Source organism: Sus scrofa, chromosome 3 (genome assembly GCF_000003025.6).
Source record: "Sus scrofa isolate TJ Tabasco breed Duroc chromosome 3, Sscrofa11.1, whole genome shotgun sequence".
Lineage (NCBI taxonomy): Eukaryota > Metazoa > Chordata > Mammalia > Artiodactyla > Suidae > Sus > Sus scrofa.
Genome location: NC_010445.4, coordinates 103653144 through 103675060, shown reverse-complemented (window position 1 = coordinate 103675060; position 21917 = coordinate 103653144). Strand labels below are relative to the sequence as shown.

General features: G+C 41.2%; 1 protein-coding gene across 4 annotated transcripts in view; it reads left to right on the top strand.

Moving 5' to 3' along the window:
* Window positions 1–21917, top strand: part of CRIM1 (cysteine rich transmembrane BMP regulator 1) — a 203263-nt gene that overhangs the window by 140433 nt on the left and 40913 nt on the right. For all 4 annotated transcript variants that reach the window (XM_021087638.1, XM_021087639.1, XM_021087640.1 and 1 more), the window contains 4 exons: window positions 5360–5488; window positions 15678–15834; window positions 18771–18892; window positions 19975–20184. In XM_021087638.1, the coding sequence (XP_020943297.1) occupies window positions 5360–5488; window positions 15678–15834; window positions 18771–18892; window positions 19975–20184 (618 nt within the window). The remainder of the gene's footprint in view (window positions 1–5359; window positions 5489–15677; window positions 15835–18770; window positions 18893–19974; window positions 20185–21917) is intronic.

Genomic DNA, 21917 nt, shown 5'->3' with positions numbered 1-21917 from the left:
CATATGTATTAAACTATCCAGTATGAAGATAGGACTAATATTAAAACTTTTAAAGGTTGGATTTGAGTATCAACCTAACTTCTCTTTCCTCTTTTTGGGAAATTTTCCATAAAATAAAATAACAGAAAGCAAGAAAGTGTAGAGCTTAGATTTGCTGAAGACATTTATATCTCCTGAATAATGAAATGTATGTTACTTTATGGTCTACTGCTGTGGCCTTGGAGTTAAAATAATGATTATCTCAACTTTATACTCTTAACCAAATTGTGATCACAGTGCCTTAATATCCCTATTGAGCAGATAAAACTGCTCCTCAGAAATACTTTAAACATCAGTATAAAATATTGGTGGTGTTCTTCAGAAACTTAGTGTCTGAGGCTCTCTAAATCATGAAAAATATGAATGTTTCCCTGGAAATATTTTTACTGATAAGAGATTGGTGTTGGGCTTCCTAGGAGGTGAAAGGAATATCCATCCGTAAACTTTAAATAAATGTAAAAGAACCAGTATATGTTGTTTATGTTATTGCATGTTTATAATAGTTTCCTTCCAGAGTTTTGTCCTCTTAAGACTTGGGATAAGAATTGATGGCTGAACATCTGCACTCCTGACACAGTCCTAAGGGTTCTTGTAAAAATAGCTCTTCTGGAGAGAGTAAGGTACTTGGAAAGTCTTTAGAAGTCATTCAGGAAAAAGATAGCTTGAGAAGAGATTCCCACTCAGATGCAGGGTAGGAAACAGCAAATGGATAGAGACATAACAAACACCCATTTTTGTTCTTTATTGCTTCTAGGCTCAGAAAATATTTCTAGAATTCTTCTCCACAAAGAAGCGGTTCCAGGGTTCCCTTTAGAAATAGTTGTAGCCAAAGACAATGAATTCCTGCTGTTTCAAGCCTTCTTCCTTTGGAGGACATTAAGGTATTTCTTTAATTCCTCAGCTGATTCAATACAAGATGAGATGGAATTTCAGGGTGATCCCGTAAGCAGTATTGCATTGCATTTCCCCTTGCCAAATCCATCTTTGTGCTGGCATTTTCTCATTCTCCTAAATAAGGAGATCCAAGACCATTTTTCTCCTTTGAAAGAGGCCCACTAAGGCATCTCTGCCCAAAGAGTTTAAAGAGAGACCATTTTCTTTGCTTCAGGCAACAGACAGATGCATCAGTGTCTCCAAAAAGTCTTAGCAGGGCCTCTGTTCAACTGATAAAAGGACATGGCATTGCCATCATCCTTCCAGAAAGTCATGCATTCTCTGATATATCATGTCAGTACTGTACCCCCATGTAATCTAAAAGCACAGAAAGGTAGGGTTTAAACGAGGATCATCTGGTCTTCAAGCCAGGACCCACCAGGATATTTTCCCTATTCAGAGCACTGTTGCATAGACTAGAGAAAGTGTGGGATAACAACAGTGGCTAGTACACAAATTTCAGGACGTTCTAATAAGCACAGTGCACATCTCACAGATTTCATTGACACATCCTCAAGCTCTTCTGTTTACTTGGATTAGAAACAGTCACACTGTCACACCATGATTCTAGATTCTTTACTTTTTTTTTTTTTTGCTTTTTAGGGCCACACCCACAGCATATGGAGGTTCCTAGGCTAGGGGTTGAATCGGAGCAGCAGCCACTGGCCTATACCACAGCCACAGCAAGGCTGAATCCTTAACCCAAGCAAGGCCAGGGATTGAACCCACATCCTCGTGGATCCTAGTCGGGTTCTTTAACCACTGAGCCATGAAGGGAACTCCGATTCTAGATTCTTTAAATGTACCTCTTCCCCTGCCTAGAACTTCCTTGAATATAAACTGAGGAAAAAAAAAAAAAATCTAACCAACTCTTGGTTTTTCTCTAAGAACTATAAATGCAGTATTCATTTGAAATACTCTCATTCAGGATGGTATCAAGCATGTCTCACTTTGGAGTTCATTATTCACAATGAGAAACTGAATTTCAGTTGTCGCACAGCACTTTATTCTCAAAATATTGCCCTGATATTAGTAATAGGACCAGTTCTGAGATTATGTATTATTATACTGGACTAAAAGCAGGCTCTCAGATCCGTTTATGATAATGTCAGGATTTTTGCTGGACAATTTATGGTTGTGTATTTCTGTTGTAATATTATTCTTACAGAATTCTAAAATAGAGATGGCATCACATAGTAAGAAACTGAGCACTAAAATATTGAGAGACTGGCGAAAGGGAATAGAACATAATGTCTGACTTCAGATGAAATGTTAGGAGACAGCTCCTTGCCTGCATGTATGTTGATTACAGGTCAATAGTTAGCTCTTGTGACTTAAGACAACAATAGGAACCCCCAAAACATGCGCCACTACCCTCAGAAGGCTTTTAAAATTTGTTCCTGTTTATATTAAAAGGAAAAGAATATTTATTTGTTTAATGTAGTAAAATGAGATGACTAGTGTTAAAATGCTTTTTTAAAAAAGAATATAGGCTTCTATCTATGTTTATATCACAATGAGTTGTGTTCAGCCTAGTCTATTGAGGGGCAGTTGAATAGTTATAGAGTAAATGGGTTTTGTTAAATAAATGTGTTGAGTTTTTCTGTGTTTCAATAATAAACACTGAGGGAGTCGGAAATGTAGATACTTCCCAATTTCTTCCATCTAATGTACATCATCGTTGAATGGGGAAATATTCATTTTAAAGGCATAAAATAATGTTTTGCTTCTTACGTTGTCTGAGGCTTGGAAGATATCCAGTAGGACTTGTTTTACCTAAAATACTTACATAGCAGCATTGTAGAACCAACTGTCCTATGCATTTTTTTTTTTTTACACTGAGAAAAAGCTGTTATCCTGAACGTGACAGGGAAATACATTGACCGAATTTCCTCTGCTGGAGAAATGTGTGCCGATATACATGTGGAACTATATACCTAGTGGGTGCACCTGTTGAGATAAAGCGTGGACCTGTTTGAGTTAGTGTTGTGGTTCTGATCCTCAACCCAATTATTTTTTTCTTCTACTTTTTAGCCACAGATCACAATCCTAATCCCATCCGTTAATCATAATATGTACCCAAAATAGCATATCCATCACCAATGATTCTCTAACAAATCCCTAAAAGTCACTGACAGTAAAATCCTCATGATGATTGTGGTTTTTCAGCATCAGTGTAATCTGCCCAAATATATTTTTTTCCATCGTATACTTTCTGAAGGCAAAAGTTTCTCGTGAACCTAAATGTCCGTAAAGAATACAAGGTTTGTGTTTCTGTAGATGTGCCCACGATATTTCTTTACCCATAAGCCATTCGCCAAAGCACTGGACGTAGAGTTTAGAATCCAGCCCTGATCCTTACTCCAGTAACTCTCTGAAGTGTAGACCTAACTCCTCCTTCAATGGTATAGTTTACTTAAACACGCGCTTAGATTTGTGGTTAGAATAATTTCGACAAAACCTGGGCAGTCTTGTGGCTCAAGACTGAAATAGAATTATTATCTTGGGTGGATAACAAGAGTAGTAATCAAGGAAAGATGATAGATTTGAAGACCAAAGATATTTACAGTAAATTTTCAGGGAATGGGGAATAGCAGCACAACTGGATTTAATTCCGTGTATCTTAAAACCCGCCTAAAATTAAACTACTTTTTGATGTTTACAGGTATCTCTCAGAAAAGATACTTTAGTTGTTGAAGGAAATTAGGAATTTTATTTTTTATTGTTTTAAAATTCAATGCATTTTATTATATTTATAGTTGTAGAAAATTAGGGACTTTACAGCAATGGAAATTTTATATATAAGTTTCAGGGAGATGTTCTTCCAACTGTGGTAATAAAAATAGAGAATGTGCAACACCCCCTGCATACATGTTTTTACTGGGAGCATGCTGATCGAAGCGTCTCTTTAACAAGTCCTGGTTGCTCACTACCTGTGAGCAGTTGAATCACTGGCCTCTTTCAGCAGGTGGATAAAAATGTAGAACTCTTGATCTTAGTGGTGGCAGCTAAAACACTTATTTTTGGTCTCTCTTCCCTGGTAACAGGAGATGAAACTTGAGAAGAGAGTGTGGACTAATGGATAGAGTGTGAGACAGGGGGTCAGAACCTCTGTTCTGTTCTATTCCCAGCCTGCTACTGGGTTGCTATGTAAACTTAGATAAGCCACTTACCCTCTTTGCACCCCATATTTTCCATTTGTGAACACATAGGTAGAGACATTCTGTCCTTAGTGCATCACAAAGATAATTGTGAGAACCAGCTCACTCTGGAGACGTTCACCCTATGCTTTGGTTGAGGAGAGGCTACGGATATACGTCAGCATCCCTGTTCCCTTCGACAGCGGTCTTCCCACAATGTGACATTATATAAACTGCCCCTGGTCAGTCACTGCACGACAGACACCATTACAGCAGGCTTTGTCTTGAACTGAAGCTGAGAGTGTGACCCTACGGCCAGAAGGCCTGGCCTTTAAACTGGGGTCCACCACTTACTACCTCTGTGACCTCGGGCAAGACATTATACTCGCTGTCTCCATCCATAAAATAGAGATAATGACAGCACCCATCTCATTGGACTATGATAAAACTGTCGAAGGTGTTTATAAAGAGCACTTCAGACATTATGTAGGCATATGGTACGCTTTATGGCATGTGGTTAATGTTATTATCCAGATCAGTTCTTCATTATTAACATGGCAGGGAAGGTCAGGTTCATCCCTGGCCTTGGTTTTTTCTGTGTGTCTCGGCCCAGGATGGCTGCCCTGGTCTCCTCCTGCACTTGTGTCTCATGCTCCCATTCCCATAGGCCCTGGATCCTGAGTATTAGCTGCTTTAGATGATAGGCTCTGTCACACCCCTGTAATAATCGAAGGACTGTCACATAAAAGATCAAAGAAACCCAGATGTTTTGAACTAGTCTCCAAAACATCTTTACTACTTGAAAAAAAAAAATTCTAACAGATTGCATAAGTATTGCAAAACGTAGTGTGAGATAATTGACAGTTGGAAGCTGTATCCTGATTATTATAAAAACTAAACTCAGAAAATACCAGGAAGAAATAGAACAGTTAATGATTTGAATGGCATTTACCTAGCCTCGCGTATCTGCTTTCTCTGTCTTATCAGAGATATGTTGTGATTGAGTACTCAAAAATGCATAAATTGCTCAAATGTAAAGAAATAGAACGTCTGGATTTTCAAAAATCTAAACAAAAATATTTCTTTTTCAGGAGTTAAAGACATTATAAAAGTATAAAAGTTTAGGATTGGATGAAAATTACGGATTAGTTCTTTGGTAACTTACTGTGGTGTGGGATTTCGAAGATTGAATACCATCTAAGAGGTAATCATGTGTTTCATCGATTTTTTTCTCTCTTTATTATCAGAACCAACCTACATCACAATTGATCCACCTGCATGTGGGGAGTTATCAAACTGCACCCTGACAGAGAAGGACTGCATTTATGGTTTCAAACTTGATCACAATGGCTGTCGAACTTGTCAGTGCAAAAACCGTGAGTATACAAAGACTGTGTTTTTCCCCAGCCTAATGTGATATTGTCAAAGCCTTTAGGTGATTGAAGATCTTTTTCATTCCTGTTCATGACATTCCCTTAGCAACCTGAAAGGGAAAAAAAAAAATATATATATATATATATAGATATATATATATATAGAGATATATATATAGATATATATATATGTATATGTATTTAACATACTCAGGGTCATTTGGAGAAAAAGGGCTGCAACTTTATTCCTGTTTTTGCCTTCTTTCCATTCAAATATTTGTTGATGTCCAGCTGCCTTGTGTGTGCACCCTGGGGAGCTCTCGGGCACATGTTTCCAGACACCCGCAGAGCTCTCAGTACTAGCCTTGCAGGGGGTCATCCACTGACAAAGAGGTCACTCACACAGAGGTGTCACATTTGGCGTATGGCAGCCACAGTCTTGAGAATACACTCCACTTTGTTCATCCCAACTCTCCTCTGCATAGATTCCAGTCATGTTTCCAGGCCACCATCTCGGAAACACGATAGAGTATACTGCATTTCTTCCTGGAAAAAAAATTGCCCTTCATATTTAAAACGATTGTGAAGGCTTCTAATTCTTCTACCAGAATAAACTTCTTCGATCCTCTCAGCCATTCTCCAGGTGACATAGTTTCTAGAACTTTCTCGGTCCTTTCCATCTTTTGACACGCTTACAGTATGTCATGGTCCTTATGTAAATGTGTGGCCCACAAACAAATAAAATACTCCAGAATGTGGTCTGGTCAATATAGGGCTGTTATGTAGCCTAAGTGTGCATTTGCTCTTTGAATTATACACTGTTGACTAATACTGAGCGTGTAAGTAGCTAGAACCACTTGGTGCTTTTTACATCAGTGGCTGTTAGGTGGTTCTCATGTTCTGTATTTGAACATTATTTTTTCTTTCTTTCTTTTTTTTAATTATTTATTTATTTTTCTACTGTACAGCATGGTGACCCAGTTACACTTACATGTATATATTCTTTTTTCTCACATTATCATGGTCCATATAAGTGACTAGACAGAGTTCCCAGTGCTACACAGCAGGATCCCGTTGCTAATCCATCCCCAAAGGCAACATTCTGCATCTGTTTACCCCAAGCTCCCAGTCCCTCCCACTCCCTCCCCTTCCCCCTTGGCAACCACAAGTCTATTGTCCAAGTCCATGATTTTCTTTTCTGTGGAAAGTTTCCTTTGTGCAACATTTGATTGCTTTAATGATATAACCGTAGGGCCAAATTTAACAAGAAATTATCCCGAAAAATTCCAACCATTTACCAACTAGTTGAGATAGTTTTGAATCTTGATAATGTGATCTTATATTAAATAAGCTTAACTTCCACATCCTCATCAAAATTATTGCACTCAGGAGTTCCCGTTGTGGCTCTTTGGGTTAAGAACCCAATGTAGTGTTCATGAGGATATGGGTTCAGTCCCTGGCTTCGCTTAGTGGGCCAAGGATCCAGCAGTGCCACGAGCTACAGCATAGGTTGCAGGCATGGCTCGGATCTGGTGTTGCTGTGGCTATGGTGTAGGCTGGCAGCTGCAGCTCTGATTCAACCCCTAGCCCAGAAACTTCCATATGCTGCAGGTATGGCCATAAAAAATATATATGTATTTTATGTGTATCTGTATATACGTGTGTGTGTTGCACTAAATAAATTGTATAGAACCAAGGACAGAGCCTTTGCAAAGTGACTTTGAGCCATAATCCTCATCTCTTTCTGTGGGGTCATTCAGCTTACAACACATCAGCTCCATCTTCACAAGGAAATCTTGAAACTTTTGGCCTGTATCTTATCTGAAATCAAAATACATTCTATTTGCATCATTCCTTTGCTGAAAACCCTATTTGGAACATAAGATGAAGTTAGTAGGGCATGGGTTGTTTTTCATGAACCTATGCTGGCTCCTGGTAGTCATCGCTTTCTTTCCTAAATATCACAAATCCCATATTTAACAGGTCTTTCTGCAGAATTTCCACTCGTGAATGTCAAGCTTAGTACCCCTAGTCTTAGAATCCTTTGTCCCTTTTGAATTCACATTTGGCCTCTTTAGCTTTCCATTTTCTCTTTCTGTTCTCTCTGACGTCTTCAAGCATGGACAATGCTTCTATAATCCGCAGGTTCTCTGAGAGCATCTGGGTGTCATTGTTCTGGGCTCAGAGAGTTGGGATTACTTTATAATAGAGAGAGATGCTCACTTTCTGGTTCATCAGTTTTGTTGGGTTCCTTATTCCTCTTCACCTTTTAAGGGCATGCTCTCTTTTGAAAGAATATTTTTGATAAAGGCAGGTAGGAGTTAAGTAATTCACTTTTCTCAGTCATTTGTTACCATCTCGCTGTCTGCGGGATGGTGTTGATACTGAAGTGGAGGTTCTCAAACCCTTGTTTTGACGATGGTTTTTCCCATCTCTAAATTTCCCATAAGCTCCACCTGTCAGGCACTGCCTGCCTTCCTACACTTGTTTCTGTTCGGAGGTGGGCCAGGCCCCTATCCCACATCTATCTGCCTTTTTATGCCTCCCTTTGGGAGGTCAGTTATGAACTTGCAGTAACTCATGATAGAGAGTTGCCTTGGCTGCTATATTACACAGCCAGCTTTGTTTTAAATTGCCTTGGGGTTTTTTTGTTTGTTTGTTTTGTTTTTTTGTCTTTTTTTTTTTAGGGCCATACCTGTGGCATGTGGAAGTTCCCAGGCTAGGGTTGAATCAGAGCTGTAGCTGCCAGCCTACACCACAGCCACAGGAATGCAGAATCCACGCCATGTCTGCAACCTGCACCACAGCTCACGGCAATGCCAGTTCCTTAACCCACTGAGCAAGGCCAGGGATCAAACCCGCATCATGGATCCTAGTCAGGTTCCTTACTGCTGAGCCACAGCGAGAACTCCCAGCTTTGTTTTTGGGTTGGTTTGTTTGTTTGTTTTTTGTGACACCAAGGTAATTAGTGATTACATCATGAAAAGTTCATATTTTATTCCTCATATCGCTAGAGCATACCTCATTTTTCTTGAACTTTTTGAAGTCCAAAAATACAGATTTGAGTGTACCTGATCACCCTGCCTACCATCCTCACCTGGGCTTTGCTGTTATGAATTTTGGGGCCACAGGAGCACACAGGTATAAGACCCCTGCTGATTGACCACGAGCCCTTTGTAGTTAAGTCCAAAGAAGCAGTTTCCCTCAGTTGTCATTGAAACAAGTTAAAAACATGACTGCCTTTTTGCAAATTGAGCCTCTCAGGAAAATGCTGCTCTGCCTGTCTTTGTGTGAGCTTTGCTTCCTGGTTTTGTGAAAAGAACACGTGCGGATACTACATGCTTTGTGCCTCCATATCCTTAGCACATAGGAAGAAATATGTACTGGAGACCATTGCATTTTGTGTCAATGATTTTTTTTTTTTTTTTTTACGTATTAAATCTATTAGCCATCCATATTTTGCAAATTTTACTTATTTGTAAGGAGATCTAGTTTTTCTTTCTTCCCTCCTCCCTTTCTTTTTCCACCTACCTGCTGAGTTCTGGGTACTTGCACTAGGTGTTTAATGCCACAAAGATGAATACAGTGCAAGACCTGCCCTAAGAAAAAATTTTAGCCAACACACTAGTGAAATATCATTTTTGAGTTCCTGTGTGGCTCAGCAGGTTAAGGATCCAGAGCTGTCACCGCAGATGTTTGGGTCACTGCTGTGACACAGGTTCAGTGTCTGGCCCAGGAACTTCCAGATGCCATGGGTGCAGCCAGAAAAAAAGAAAGAAATATCATCATTTCAAACCAAATTCCATAACTTTGAAAAGTAAATCCTATTAAGAGGAAGCTTTGGTTCTATGGGACAACCCAGGCTCTGTTCATGCTAGAGGTAAGAAGTAACTGCCCAGGAGTTCCCGTTGTGGTGCAGTGGTTAACGAATCCGACTAGGAACCATGAGGTTGCGGGTTCGGTCCCTGCCCTTGCTCAGTGGGTTAACGAACCGGCGTTGCCGTGAGCTGTGGTGTAGGTTGCAGACGCGGCTCGGATCCCGCGTTGCTGTGGCTCTGGCGTAGGCCGGTGGCTACAGCTCCGATTCGACCCCTAGCCTGGGAACCTCCATATGCCACAGAAGCAGCCCAAAGAAATAGCAAAAAGACAAAAAAAAAAAAAAAAGTAACTGCCCCATCTCCTGGGGCCATGCTCCCTGTCCAGTAGATGTGGGCCAAGTGGATGAGCCAAGAATCAGCAGAATCAGGGCTGCCGATGGACAGCCCTGGTCTGAGATCCCTTCTGAGGTCTCACCATCTGGCCATGTATCCATTTCATCTCACTGAGACTCTGAACCTAGGTTAGTCTTGTCATCAAACTCACTGCTACCATGTACCTCAAACCTACTTAAACACCAAGTGGAACTTGTCATTTTGTCTGTATCATACAAAAAGAAGTACATGGAAGGTATGTGACAAAGCCATAGAGCATTCTTCTCTCAAACCCTCCCATCATAGTCCTGATTATTTGACACCTTTGGGTGATGAGTCAAATTAAACCAAACTGCTCCCCCAAAAAGGAGTTCCCACTGTGGCTCAGCGAGTTAACCCAAGTAATATCCATGTGGATGCTGCAGATTCTATCCCTGGCCTCACTCAGTGGGTTAAGGGATCCAGCGTTGCTATGAGCTGCAGCATAGGTCACGGATGTGGCTCAGATCTGGCATTGATGTGGCTTTGGCATAGGCTGGTGGCTATGGCTCCAATTCGACCCCTAGCCCAGGAATTCCCATATGCTGCAGGTGCACCCCTAAGGAAGAAAAAAAAAAAGACAGAAAATTAAACCAAACCGCCAAATCCTTGATTTTCAGAATCTTGTTATGTACTTACCCAGCTCTACTCCCAGGTCTTTGGAGTCAGACTGACTTGTATCCAGTTGATCAGGGCAAGTTGCTTTTATTTCTCAGGGCTCCTATGTCCTCATCTGTAAAGGACAGATAATAATACCAAACTAATGGGTTATTTTGGTTATTAATTATTCATTCAGTTAGTGAATGCAAAGCTAGCTTTACTAGGCAACATATGGTAATCGTTTACTCAACACCATAGCTGTTTTGTAACATGCATTTCTGAGTCAGCCCCCAGCTAGCTGGCATGGAAAGCCCCCAGCTTCCCCTCCTTTGTTCCAACACCCACCTGCCTCCGGTGCTTCCTGTCCTCTGAGGACACGCACACAAACAACTTTCCTTTTGCTTTTTCACTTTAACCCTCAAATATGTTTACTCTCTTTCACCTGGTTTTAGAAAAAAGAAAGTTCCTTATAGTAAAGGATGGCCTAAGTATGTTCTTTTTTCCCGTTGCAGCTGCATGATGAGTATTGACTTTGTCGAAATCTCTCCTTGATGTTATTTTTCTGCCTCCCACCAAAGCCTGTTTCACACGCAGTGGTCCTAACCATTTATACCCAAGTTTTCTCTTAGGGGTTAGACTTTATATATAGACCACTGGCATCAAAATTTCTTTCTTAAAATAAGACCAATGCCAAATAAATATTTTTCCCCTGAGGCTGATATGTTGTTTGCCCATTCATTCCTTCTTTCATTCATCTAGCATTCATTGATTGCCTACCATATGCCAAGCCTAGGGATACAAAAACATAAAATGGGCCTTATCCCTTACAATATTGGTCGTATGTTGGTAATATTTGTCATATGCTAATATGTTGTAATGCTCTTACAATATAATCAAACATATTAACAGACAGTCACTTGAAGATGGAAATCAAAAGCCAGTAGAGACATGTCCTTCAAAAGAACATGAAAGTTATATGACAAAAGATTATTTTACTTTTTTATTTTTATTTTTTTGCTTTTTAAGGCCAAAGCTGCGGCATATGGAGGTTCCCAGGCTAGGGGTTGAATCAGAGCTACAGCTTGTGGCCTATGCCACAGCTACAGCAACGCCAGATCCGAGCCATGTCTGCACCTACACCACAGCTCATGGCAATGCCAGATCCTTAACCCACTGAGAGAGGCCAGGTATTGAGCCCACAACCTCATGGTTCCTAGTCGGATTCGTTAACCGCTGTGCCACAACAGGAACTCCAAAAAGATTCTTTTATTTGAACATATTGTAGCTTTGCTATTTTAACCTGTAACATATACCATTATTATAACACTGCTAAGCAAAGTGATGCATCAAGGGCACACAGAGAATTTAAATTGTCCCTGACTCATTTTTTTTCAAAGACGTATTTAGAATAAAGAAAAGAAACATGTTGGGAAATGTTTAAGAAAGTACAACAACAGCTAAAACTAAAATCATTTAGGTAAGCTACTAATAATCTAGCACTTTATTGGTACAGGCAGTTAGTAGCGTTTTTAACAAAAAATGTTTGCTATCTAGGAGTTCCCATTATGGCTCAGAGGGTTAAGGACCTGATGTTGTCTCCCTGAGAATTCAGGTTTGATCACTGGCCTCACTCAGTGGGTTAAGGATCTGGCATTGCTGCATCCTGCAGTGTGGGCCACAGATGCGGCTCGGATCTGGTGTTGCTATAGCTGTGGCATAGGCCAGCAGGTGCATCTCCGATTCAGCCCTAGCCTGGGAGCTTCTAAATGCCGCAGGTGCAGCCATAAAAAGGGAAAAAAAAAAATGCTGTCAAACATACGTAGTACTTCTCAGCTTACTATAGTTACTAGTTGTAGTACATGACTTCCATATGAATTAATGAATTAATTGGTGTCAGTCTTTTGACATCATATCTGCTCCATTTTTAAAGCAAGTGGATTTTAATCAGATTATTTGTAACTTTCACATTTAACATTCTGTAAGTCTAGGGATAAATAACTGATGCACACATAGAAAATTAATGGTAGCAAGGAGGAAAAAAGCATTCATAATTTTCATGAAATATAATACCAACATCTAAATAAGGTTGCAGCATCAAATAGAAGGGGGCAGGCTCTTGTTTTCATTTCATCGTTACTCTGTGTGAACACTTCACCAAGGTCAAGATCGGGACCACCATATCCAGGGTTGCCCTTCTTTATTTATCCATGGTATCCCTGACTGATTGCAGGTTGGTGAGAATTGCCAGAACCCAAGAATGTGAAGTACTGCGGCAGGGAAGCACAGCACAGGTCTAGGGACACTGTGTCACACTGTGTTCTTTCTATGTGCAAGCTTCGTGGTATTTACTTAGAATAAAGTACAAATGATCCTGCAGACACTTGTGCCACATTTTGGCCCTGGGAGCAAACGTCTTTTTTCTTCCCGACTAAACAAAGTTTACTACATAGCTGCTATCGACCAGCCATGCTGCACGGGCTCTGTGCTTTACCATTATTTGTCACTCTCTCTTCAATGGTAATTTCCCCCTCTGGATTAGAAAGCATTTTTAGATCACAGCAAAGTCATAATGTTGAAAAATTGTGAACATAAAGCTACCATTCTTTCTGTGCTTGCCTCAAGTGATGTACTAAAGCTTTTCAGACAAACTTATAAACCCCCACCAGCTATGAATAAGATGTTTCTAAGCTGTCTCTTCTGCTCTTTATGTAAATGTTTGCCTTGATAATGTACTTCCCTGAAGGAAGGTCCATAACTGATACATGGATCTAGGACTGCCTTAAGATCTTTAATGTTCTCTCTTTCTGAGCTTGGAAGATGGTATCTGGAAATGTTTAGCAAATGACAGTATTTCGAAATTTCTTTCAATATTAGCAAAGTAAGTTTTTTTATCCTATTATTTTTCAGTTAATATGGCAGTCTTCTAGAGAGTGGAGGAGTAAATACCTGGAATATGGATTGGTTCATTCATTCAGCAAATACTTATTGAGTAACTTACTCCATGCCAAACACCATAATAGCACCTGGACCAGATAAATAAAGAAAATAGATCCCTGCCCTAGAGCTCCCTTGCACTGGGGAGGAGAAACGAGATAGCAGGCCGGTGAGCAGCCAAAAGTCAGGCCAGCATCAGCGGAGCAACCTGCCCAGGATATCACAGCCACTCTGAAATCTATGAATGACCCAAATTCTTGTTGAAACATAGCAGACTTTGCTTGAAATTCCCTTCTATTGCTAAGTGGAGAGATAAAGACAAATTCATATCCGATTTTTTTTTTTTAACTTAGTGATACAACAGCTTTTGTTAAGGGGGGAAGCCCATTCTAGATTAAGGTCTGTGGAAAACTCTTTTTTTTAACAGGACCAGAAAAATAAAGGCACAAAGGTGCTCAAACTCAATATTCCAAGGAATGTAATCCCCAGAGATTTTCTCGAGAGTGTTTTTAATTCCTCTCTTTCTACACATGATCTGCTTGGTGTCCAGACTTAAAAATTCTTGCGATAGAAAAATGGATTCATAACTTAGATCTTGGTGTCAGAGAAAGAAATGTGACTGTGAAGGTATTCTCCCTCCATCATCCCCTTAATAATGGGAAAGGGATGAAAAATGATGACCTTTCAAGTCATGTAATTACAAATTTTTAAATGAGCCATTTAGAATTTCGCTCTTAAGGATGCAAATTAGTAATCAGCTGTTTCACAGTGTGATACAGACCCACGAGGTTACATTAAATATGTGTAATGAAAGGTTTATGATAATGACAAACTAGAAAATTATACCGTAAATCACATTTTCCTTTTTAAAAGATAGCAAATTAAATATGTGGGTGTTGCCAGCTAAGACTCACAAAAGATGCTATCTTAAAATATTTATGTAAAACATGAACCCATTTCACCTATTAATTGTAGTAAAGGTTCAATTTTAGATTATGAGATTTGTGTGTGGAAGGGCCAAATGTGTTGTTTATCCTAGTAACTTAGGCATCATTTATAATATTTATGCTTAAAGCATGTCCACTGAAATAGAAATTCACTTCTTATTCCAACAAAAATAGTCTGTTTCCCATTGTATCAGTCTAGGCAGAACAATAATCAAACATTGCCATACCTTTGCCATCTTCATATCTGCTCCTTTAAACGCGATGATCTTTCAGATTCTGCATGTACTTCACACAAGTCTCACCTTGCTTTGGTTGTATCATCACGCATGCTTTTCTTATTTACCTTAACATTTTTATTCCCTGTATCACTCCATTAAGCCCTACATTGCACCTCTTTCAATTTCTCTAGAAGGTTTCTAATGAGCTAATCGAAGTTTCTTGTGCCAGCCACCATTTCTTCTTTCCTTTTTTTTTTCTTCTAAAATCATGTTCTGACTAACAGAGGACAGGTAAACATCACTGTAGATTCTGCTAACAGGAGAGTTTGAACATTTCAAATAGTGAATAAACATTAAGCAAGATATCTCTTGCACATACCTTTTTTAGTCAGTTAACTAAGTGTATCCAAATACCTGGATATTTGTCAGTGGTGAGGAAAAAAATACTTGGTTGAAACACTGGTTATTTCACTTTCTGTTGTGTTATTAGAGATGTACCTTTTAAAGAAAGGGTCAGCAATCCTTTTTGCAATACATGGTACCCAGTAGTATATGATAATACCTAAAACTTGTAAAACTAAAGGTGTGTGGAAGTTCCTGTCATGCTCAGTGGTAACGAACCTGACTAGTATCCATGAGGACACGAGTTCAATCCCTAGCCTCACTTAGTGGGTTAAAGATCCAGCGTTGCCATGAGCTGTGGTGTAGGTCGCAGACACGGCTTGGATCCCAGTTGCTGCGGCTGTGGTGTAGGCCGGCAGCTGCAGCTCTGATTCGACCCCTAGCCTGGGAAATTTCATAAGCCTTCGGGTACACTCCTTAAGGGGAGGGGGGGGCTTTTCATGGGCATGCAATAGGAAAAAAATACATAATAAAATTTGGGGTGTACGTTTCCAGTTCTCACATGTGAGTAATCAATGCTGATCAGTGGTTTAAAGTGACTGATAAGAATGCATTTCATGAGCAAATGCACTGTTTCATCTGCATCTCAAATAGCAGTTGCCATCCTGCTCTTCAGCCCCAGACGGGAGTACACGTCAGAAACCTATTTTTCAGAGTTGGACTTTGTTTTACGTATTAGTACAAAACCCAAAGTTATGTTCTGATAACCATGAAAGAGCACAATCTAGAATTTTGAACCATAGCTAATGCTGTGGTAGAGCTGAGACATTGACCTTTGTGGAAGAGTGGGAGGTTAGGGGAAGGCTGGAAGCGAAGATGTGTTTCATCTCTGAAGGAACCGTGCTGTCCTGTGTCTTCACAGGGGAGGAGCTTTGCACAGGCCTCAAGCGGGGCTGCACCCTGGACTGCCCCTTCGGCTTCCTGACCGACGCCCACAACTGTGAGATCTGTCAGTGCCGCCCACGCCCCAAGAAGTGCAGACCCATCATCTGTGACAAGTACTGTCCATTTGGATACCTGTACGTATTTCTTGAATTCACAAGATCTATTGTAATTATCTGTGACTTGGCAAAACATCTGTTACCCATTTTGGGTGGCTGTTCTGTGTGTTTGTGAATGAATCCATGACATACTGAGTCCAGAATACCTACGTTTTGTTTAGAGGAATCAGGAAGCAGGGAAGAGAGGTATCTCCAAAGATAAGAATCAGGTTTTACTCTTTCTTGAAGATGGACCAGAGCCTTGTGGTAACAGTGCCCTTTGTGCTTGTTAGGTAAGCTTCCCTTTAGGTGGGGCCTCTGGACAACCCCCATGGGAGGAGGTGGGGGACCATCATGAGGTCCCCGTGTTGTGCTTCAACTCTGCACACCTGTCCCAGTGTCTATTTTGTGATAACTTATTTAATCCATACTTTTAAGTTCAATCAGCAGCCACCGATTTGCAACCTGGAACGTCCTTACCTACCATGCCTCCCTGTCTTACCTTGATGCTTGTCTATAGTTTATACTGTTCTTTAACAGTAGATTTTATTAGTTTCCTTGGAGATAAGAACCGTGACTGTATTTTCAAATATTCTTTATTGAATCAAACCCATGAAAATCTGAAATATTCTAAGAGGAAAATAGACATTTCACATGTGTTACTCTAGTGTCTGTATTAGCATCTACTTCTGTCTTCAAGTTGATCCCTTAAAAATAACCTTTCAGAATCTTGCTTTATCATTCCTGCCTTGAGTCCTCTCCATTTTAGTCTCTCTGCCTTTCCAATGTGATATGTTTATATAATAGTGCTAGTTATTGTAAGGGACTTAAATCCATCCTCTCTGGCCCATCTTCTTAAAGTCATTGTTTTTATTCTTTCTCTTGGAAATTCTAGTTTAGCAGGGAGCACAGAAGTCTTTTTTTTTTTTTTTTTTTGCTATTTCTTGGGCCACTCCCGTGGCATACGGAGGTTCCCAGGTTAGAGGCTGAATGGGAGCTGCAGCCACCGGCCTACGCCAGAGCCACAGCAACGCGGGATCCGAGCCGCGTCTGCAACCTACACCACAGCTCACGGCAATGCCGGATCGCTAACCCACTGAGCAAGGGCAGGGACCGAACCCGCAACCTCATGGTTCCTAGTTGGATTCGTTAACCACTGCGCCACGACGGGAACTCCAGGAGTCTTATTTCAATTTTAATTGGATAATTAAGTTGGGAACATTATTTCTAAAGATTCTTCAGGTAAACATCATTGTTCCTAGGCCTAAAATATGAATATGATACTAGTAAATGTATAGTTATTTCTTAGCTTACCTACTAATGTGGAATAAAGTATTACTGTCATAATAGTACCTGCAACCATTTGCCACAGTGTTATGACACTTCAGAGCCAAGGCTGCATTTAAGTCCAACCTTTATCCTGAAGAGAAATCTCTTAGAGGATTGTAGACTCCACTTTGTATTCCTTTCAGAAAGCGCACACAGGGAGGACCGAGTTGACCGTCCTAGGCAAATGAATACTGCTTTGGCTAGAACATGTGTTTCAAGGACAGCCTCTGAAGGAGAAATCTTAGCCAGATACCACACAGGAGTATCAGGATAACACTAGTATACACCCACTGAGTGGATCATTGCTGAATTTGCACATCAGATGTTTACAGAAGGGCAGGGGGAGTGGGTGGGTGAATACATGAATGAACAACAGAATCTTTGAAAGCCTTGTTAGATCTTGAAAATGGCACAATATGTGACATGAGTACGAGCCATCCATTTAATTCATTGTTCTCATTATAGTGGCATAAATGCATAGAACCTGGTGTTCAGTTCTCATCTCACTCAGAGATTGTAGTTAGTCACGTGAGCAGATATGTCCAGCCACTTCACTTGAGCAAGCACATCGTTCCCACGTCTAGAGCCTCGTAATTTGTCCAGCGTGAGAAAGAACAGGGTGTATTTTTTTGTGAACACCACTGTGTTGCCAGTTAGGGCTACGTGGGATGAGACCTAAGTCCTCCTTCTCTGCGGCCCAGGAAGCCCACCCAGAGCAAAGCTTGTGGAGAGCAGCTGAGCCTAAGAGAAGACCCAGAATTGCGGAGAGTGGACAGAAGGCAGAGGCGGGTGGGCGAGCTCCTTTTGTAATAGACGGTGTCATTCTTCTTTTCAAGAATATAAGGAGTTGTTGCTAAGAATTTTTTGGTCCACTTAAACTAGGGAGATGGTTTAAGAAACATATTTATTTAATATCATCTTTCTGATCAACACTAAATTTAGGCATTCTGGCTTATTAAAGGGGAGAAGAAAGGCCATCCAGCCCTTTTCCTTTATCCTCCAGGCTTTGGTCATGGCCCATGGGTGAAGCATTTTTCAGTTGGTATTCTTTTCTGACTAAGGAAGTAATTATTGGATGTTGCCTGCAGGGCTTCTCACATGTTTATTCTTCATCAGCATTTGTGTAGTATTCCCAGGTCTGTGGGTCCTTGAGTTCTCCTTCTGTCTGCCATAAGGTTCCATGGGTATCTTAGTAGAAATTGTAATGTCTGAAAATTCTCAGGAGAACGTGGTCATGTGAGGAAGCCCGTGGCCCTGAGAAATGAAGGACACTTGCCACTAGGGCCGGCCTCCAACATTGACCAGCAATATATATCCTTCACCTTCCTGTTCACAGAGCTGCATGTTCATCTTTTTGTGCCATAGAACCATTTATTTCTAGTTAAATCAGCAGTCACGTCCTTGGGATTCTGATAGTCACAGCCCAGAAGGACCTACGTGCTTGGACAATTCTAAACCTTGGCATGGGGTGGGTGGTGGTCATGGCCACAGGGAGCTAATTACACTTCACTCTGGGGGCCTTTGAGAGCAGAAAGTCAAGTCCTCTGCTTAATGACAGTATCACTTTGGTGACCCTTGTTCTGAGCACTGGGCATCATTTGAAACTCTTGGATTTTCTGACCTCTGACAAAATTTTAATTACCCAGGAAGAATAAGCACGGCTGTGACATCTGTCGCTGTAAGAAGTGCCCAGAGCTCCCATGCAGTAAGATCTGCCCCTTGGGTTTCCAGCAGGACAGTCATGGCTGTCTTATCTGCAAGTGCAGAGGTGAGTGCCAGCGCGTGACCCTTCCCCACTCAGAGCAACCAGAGGCGCAGAAACAAAGAACAGAAGGGCGTCCTCTCAATGAAACCATTTCAGTGATGGCTCTGTATTCTGACACCACTGTCACTCTCTGGGGGACCTTTCCTTTCCTTTCATCTCAATGGAATAAGAGCTCAGAAATAGAATTTAAAGTTAACCGGCAAAACCTTGACCAAATTAATCACTTCTTTGTTCTTCAGTTTTACTTGTCTCTGGAACGTTAGCCTTAAAGCTCCTTTATCTTGACCTCCTTAGAGTCTCCCTCTGTCTAACATAGGATTGAGATGATTGATATAGCAAAGATCCTTTTCAAAGCCCTTGAGGGTGGGTGAAATTTCTTGATAACACGGTTTTCCATAAGAACTTAAGACTTGTGCTGCATCGGCATGTCCAAGCTGATGGTTATGTATGGGCCTGAGTCTTGGACAGACCTTTTGCCTGGAATTCCTGCTCCGGGGGTGTTCCTGAAGCTGCGCGAGCACAGCCATGACCACATCTGCCCTTAGCCCAGCTCCAGCCCACTGCCCACCCTGTATGAGCCACAGTGAAAAGTCCTGTGTGTTTTCAGAGTTGATGAGTTACCATCTTAACAGTGCTTTTAAGGGGTCAGAGTAAACAGAGATCAAGTCACTGTTTCACTGGTTCTGTTGAACAAAACTCTGCTAGTTGCTAGGATTTCCCTGTTGGGTGACTTCTAGAGTGACTATTCTACATATATTAAACGTGTAATATTTACAGTGAAATCACTCAGTGCTTATTTATTGTAAATATGAGAACATAGAGTGAAAGGAGTAAAAGCTATATCTAATCCTACCACAAGGAGAGAAAAATATTTGCAGGGTTTTTTTTTTCCTATCTATTTTTTTCTATATTTGAAATTTGGGACATGTTAACTTAAATTCTCTTCATCATCCTCTCCCATGTCACAAACTGTGCTGTGTAGATGGGGGTTTTGGTGGCTGCATAGCATCACCTGTAAGGATACTAAAGGTTGTTTCTCCTGTGTAGTAGCTGCTTCTTTACCAGGCTGCCTTCTGTCTATCCAGAGGTCCCTGCTTCAGCTGGGCCACCCATCCTGTCAGGCACATGTCTGTCCATGGATGGCCATCATCATAAAAATGAGGAAAGCTGGCATGACGGGTGCCGGGAATGCTACTGTCACAATGGACGGGAAATGTGTGCTCTGATCACCTGCCCAGTGCCTGCCTGTGGCAACCCCACCATTCATCCGGGACAGTGCTGCCCATCATGTTCAGGTAACAGCTGGCTGCCATCTCGTGTGCCCCCTAAGCAAACGACTTCTGCCTTGGAGGGTCTCATCCATCTGTAACTCTGAGGGGATGCAGGGGACGAGCCCTGAAACACATCTCCACTCTCTGGTTTTTGTCAGCAATAGCCGCGGTGTCCATCATGCACCATAAATGATTAGCCAGAGACCAGAGAGTATTCTAAAGCTCCGAAACCACCTTCCTTAGTTTTGCATGGTTTACTCAATGATATTGGTCTTTGAACAACATTTGTGTAAAGGTTTATGGACCTACATACTTAAAATTCCTAGTCTCCATTTTACGGATAGTGTGTTAAGGCTGAATGTCTTAGTTAATTGGAGGGGCTTGGTGCTACTTTTATTCCATGAAAACTTATTATTTATAAAGTAATATTCAAGAGGGAGAGAATTACCAAAGTCTGTGGCTATTGCTTTTTTTGTAAATTAATGGATATGTGGCAGTCTTGCCAGATGGAGAAATTTAAGAGTGACCACACATCCAAAACGTTTAAACTCCTAATAATGGTAATCAGGATAAGTTGGTAGAAAAACAGAACAGATTTATAATTCATAGGGGTTCAAATTATGGTCGTCAGTAACAGTAATTATTAGCATAATACCTCATCTAGTGCCTTTTATCCAAAGAGCTCAGAGCATTTTTATGTTTATTATTTCTTCCACTGAGTAGAGGCCACTGAATTAGGGGAAAACACACTTAGGCAGTTTTTCATTTGGAAAACAGACGCAGAGAGATTAATGCTCTTACCCAAAGTAAAATAGTGCTTCAGCTGGAAGGCCAGGGAGGCGAGAAATTCCTGAAACTTGCATCAGGTTTATTTTGAAGTTGAAATCTACCATCCAAGTTTGGAGTAGTGATTGTATTTCCCATCAGTCCTGGTTCTGTGTCACCACCTGTGCTGGGGGTGTAGCCAGAAATCTGAGGCTTGGGCCTTTGCCATAAGTCAGTCCTGGCCTGGGCAGGAAGGTGTACCACATGCTGGTACCTCAGTCTGCACCTGCTTTGCCTCCAGAGTGGGGGTGAGCAGAGGGCCGCTTGAAGTCCTTTTCGGACCTAAGCTTCTGTGCACCTCAGTAACTGAAGTATCAGAGTAACAGGCAGCCCCATGCCCCTGTGGAGGAGCAGATGACAGGGTTTGTTTTGTTTTTTCCCCCATAGTTAAGCCAGACGTGCTCTGCTCTGTACCAAAACCATTTCCTTTTTCAGGTTTTGCTCATTAAATATAAAAAAACACTAGTGTCCACTGAAACGGAAGATAAATGAACAATTTAATGAGACAGAAGAACTCTGTGTTGACCCTTTGGTGAAGGAAAAGTCATTTGTTCCAATGAAGACCTCATGCTTTAATTCTCAGCATCAGTGTATAGAGCGTGGCCTGCACCTGGGTCTTTGCTAAACCCTGTACTCAGGAAAGAACTCTGCGTCAGACTAGTGGAAGTGCAGAGGTATTACTAAGAACAGATGATTGGGAGTTCCCATCTTGGCACAGCAGAAAAGAATCCAACTCCTATCCATGACGTTGTGGGTTCCATCCCTGGCCTCCCTCGGTGGGTTAAGAATCTGACGTTGCCGTGAGCTGTGCTGTAGGTCACAGACCTGGCTCAGATCTGGCGTTGCTGTGACTGTGGTGTAGGCGGCAGCTGCAGCTCTGATTAGACCCCTAGCCTGGGAACTTCCATATACTGCAGGTGTGGCCCTGGAAA